This window comes from Triticum urartu, chromosome 5, assembly GCF_003073215.2.
Source record: "Triticum urartu cultivar G1812 chromosome 5, Tu2.1, whole genome shotgun sequence".
In the NCBI taxonomy this organism is placed as follows: domain Eukaryota; kingdom Viridiplantae; phylum Streptophyta; class Magnoliopsida; order Poales; family Poaceae; genus Triticum; species Triticum urartu.
Window position 1 is genome coordinate 496,389,500 of NC_053026.1, and position 2,447 is coordinate 496,391,946.

The following is a 2,447-nucleotide window of genomic DNA, read 5'->3' on the forward strand; positions in this document are numbered from 1 at the left end:
GGAGGAGCGGGTGCAGGAGCGATTCTTAGGAATGAAGATGGCGCCATTATTTTTTCTTCGTGCAGGAAGCTACACTTGTGCCGAGATGTGTTAGAAGCAGAACTAAGTGCATGTAAGGAGGGCCTCACCACTGCGCTCCAGAGGAACGATACAGCCATACAAATTGAGCTGGGGTCGAAAAGTGTAGTGAAGATGATCAACAGCAAGGAAGTTGATAGATTAATATACGCCCACTTGGTGTTTGAAATTAAGTAGCTAATTGGTAGTTGTAATTCTTGTATCTCCTTTGGTAGTATTTCTTAAAATAAAGCTAGTGCCTGGCTGGCGAACTATGCTATGTCTTCTAGTAGAACTATGACCTGGCTTGGGAGCAGGGCCTCCGGAGGTCCTGGGAATAGCATCCGATGATTGTAATACGCCGGTGATTGAGTAATGAAAGTTTTATTTCCGCAAAGAAAAAATAGGTGTATGCAACTAGAATTGTGCCATAAACTTCCAGAGAAAAACGATGATTATGCTAATTGTGCCATAAGCATCCATAAAACCACTGGTGAAGGAGTCCAGTGGGCAAGGTGTGGCAGCCGCCACACCTTGGTTTTCCACCAATATATATATATATATATATATATATATAAGCATATACTTTTCTTGATGGAAATACTGCCTTTGTTTTAGACCATGCTAGATCGATTCACCCAAACAAAGCTAGATGAAGCACATAAGTTAGATTGGAAGCACAAAGCAGGCAGCTTGATTGATGTGTTGCCCAGCACATGCCCATCTCACTACGTAGACGTACGCGAACCAGCTCGCTTCCGCTGCATAATGATCGGATCGATTCTCTCCGCGGCTCGCTCCTGATGGAACTCGTGACTAGGCGATCCAAAAACAGAACGGATAAATTTTTATTGATGCGTGCAACTTGTATTTTCTTCCTTATGACACACACACACACACACACACATATAAGAGTACATGATTGACTTCCGCCAGCCCGCCCGCGTGTGATTTTTGCCCTGAAACGCGCCGCCGTCACCCGTCGGCCCATCCCTGACCCTGCCGCTGGCAGCGCAATCGTATCCCCGTCAACCTGCCGATTTGAGTCTGCTACGCTGATGATGGCCCGCCTCCGCGGCCGGCAATTTGTGCCCGAAAACGCCGCCGCCGCCACCTGTCCATCCATCCCTAACGACGTCTCGACCCGCGGCCTATCAAATTGGCTATTATGCTTTGCAATCAATTTTTTATTGACGGGGCATCAATTTTGTCTAGTTGACAGTTTGTCACACCTTAAATTTTTTTCGTCCTCTGCCTCTGCATAAAACTGTGTCAATTTGTTTTATTCAGTCATCCAGAGAAGAAGACCGATCCGGCCGAACTTAATTCGCTCATCTAGTTTTGACAACTGATTTTAGTTCGGTCTTTATGGCTCGGTGTTCGGTTTTTATCCCGGGCTTGGGCTGGGGTACTTTTGACACGGGCGTGGGGACGGGCACCACGTACTACAGCACTACAGCCACAGTCGTGCCACTTGACAGTCGTAGACGTGAGCTTTCACTACCAGATAGATAGGATTCCTGAACTTTACCCATTGCCTTGTCATCCAACAAAGTACACTCGCACCTGGCCCTCGGCCTCCTATATATACCCCACGAACGGCGCAGAGAACGACAGACAGACACGGATAGCGGCCAGCACAGGCATCAAAATCAAGTTCGAATAGCTTGAAACAGAGCCCGGGTGAACTCTGCTCGATCCTGCTCGGTGGGCATCTCTCAGATTGCATAACTTCATCAGCCATGGGTCGTCCTGATTCGGAAGCGCCGGCGTCGAGCGTTGCCTACGGAGGCGGCGGAGGCGCGGCGGCGGGGGCAGCCTCGGCTTTCGAGACCAAAGTGGTGATCATGCTGGCCGCGCTCTTCTTCGCGCTGCTCCTCGTCATCGGACTCAACTTAATGGTGCGGGGCGCGCTCCGGCGCGTGTGGCGCGGGGCCGCGGCCGCTGCCGGCGAGGGCCGGGCGTCGGCGCGGGTGGCCTGCAGCGGCAGCGGCATCAAGAGGCGCGTCCTCAGGGGCCTCCCCGTGAAAGTGTACGGCTGCGGGGAGGACATCGACGACGTGTGCGCGATATGCCTGAGCGAGTTCGTGGACGGCGAGAAGGTGCGCGTGCTGCCGCTCTGCGGGCACGGCTTCCACGTCCGCTGCGTCGACGCCTGGCTGGTGTCCCACGGCTCCTGCCCCACGTGCCGGCAGCCGGTCATCGAAGGCGCGCCCGCGAAGGCGGCGGAGACGAACATGATCGTCACTGTGGTCGTCGTGTGAGTCCATCTCGCGGCGAAGCATGCCATTGCTGCCGGTACAGCACACCCCTGCATGCGCGGGCTCTTGTGGAAGTTTCCGACAACGATTGCTCCGATTGTAGGCGCAATGCCCAATTGCTCATGTAAA

At 53.0% G+C, this 2,447-nt stretch overlaps 1 protein-coding gene across 1 annotated transcript; it reads left to right on the forward strand.

Annotated features, from left to right (window-relative positions):
- Positions 1 to 1,720: 1,720 nt before the first annotated feature.
- On the forward strand, positions 1,721 to 2,447 carry LOC125556435 (RING-H2 finger protein ATL74-like). The gene has a single exon (XM_048719170.1). It carries the CDS (start codon positions 1,800 to 1,802, stop codon positions 2,319 to 2,321), a length of 522 nt encoding a protein of 173 aa, XP_048575127.1. The 5' UTR covers positions 1,721 to 1,799; the 3' UTR covers positions 2,322 to 2,447.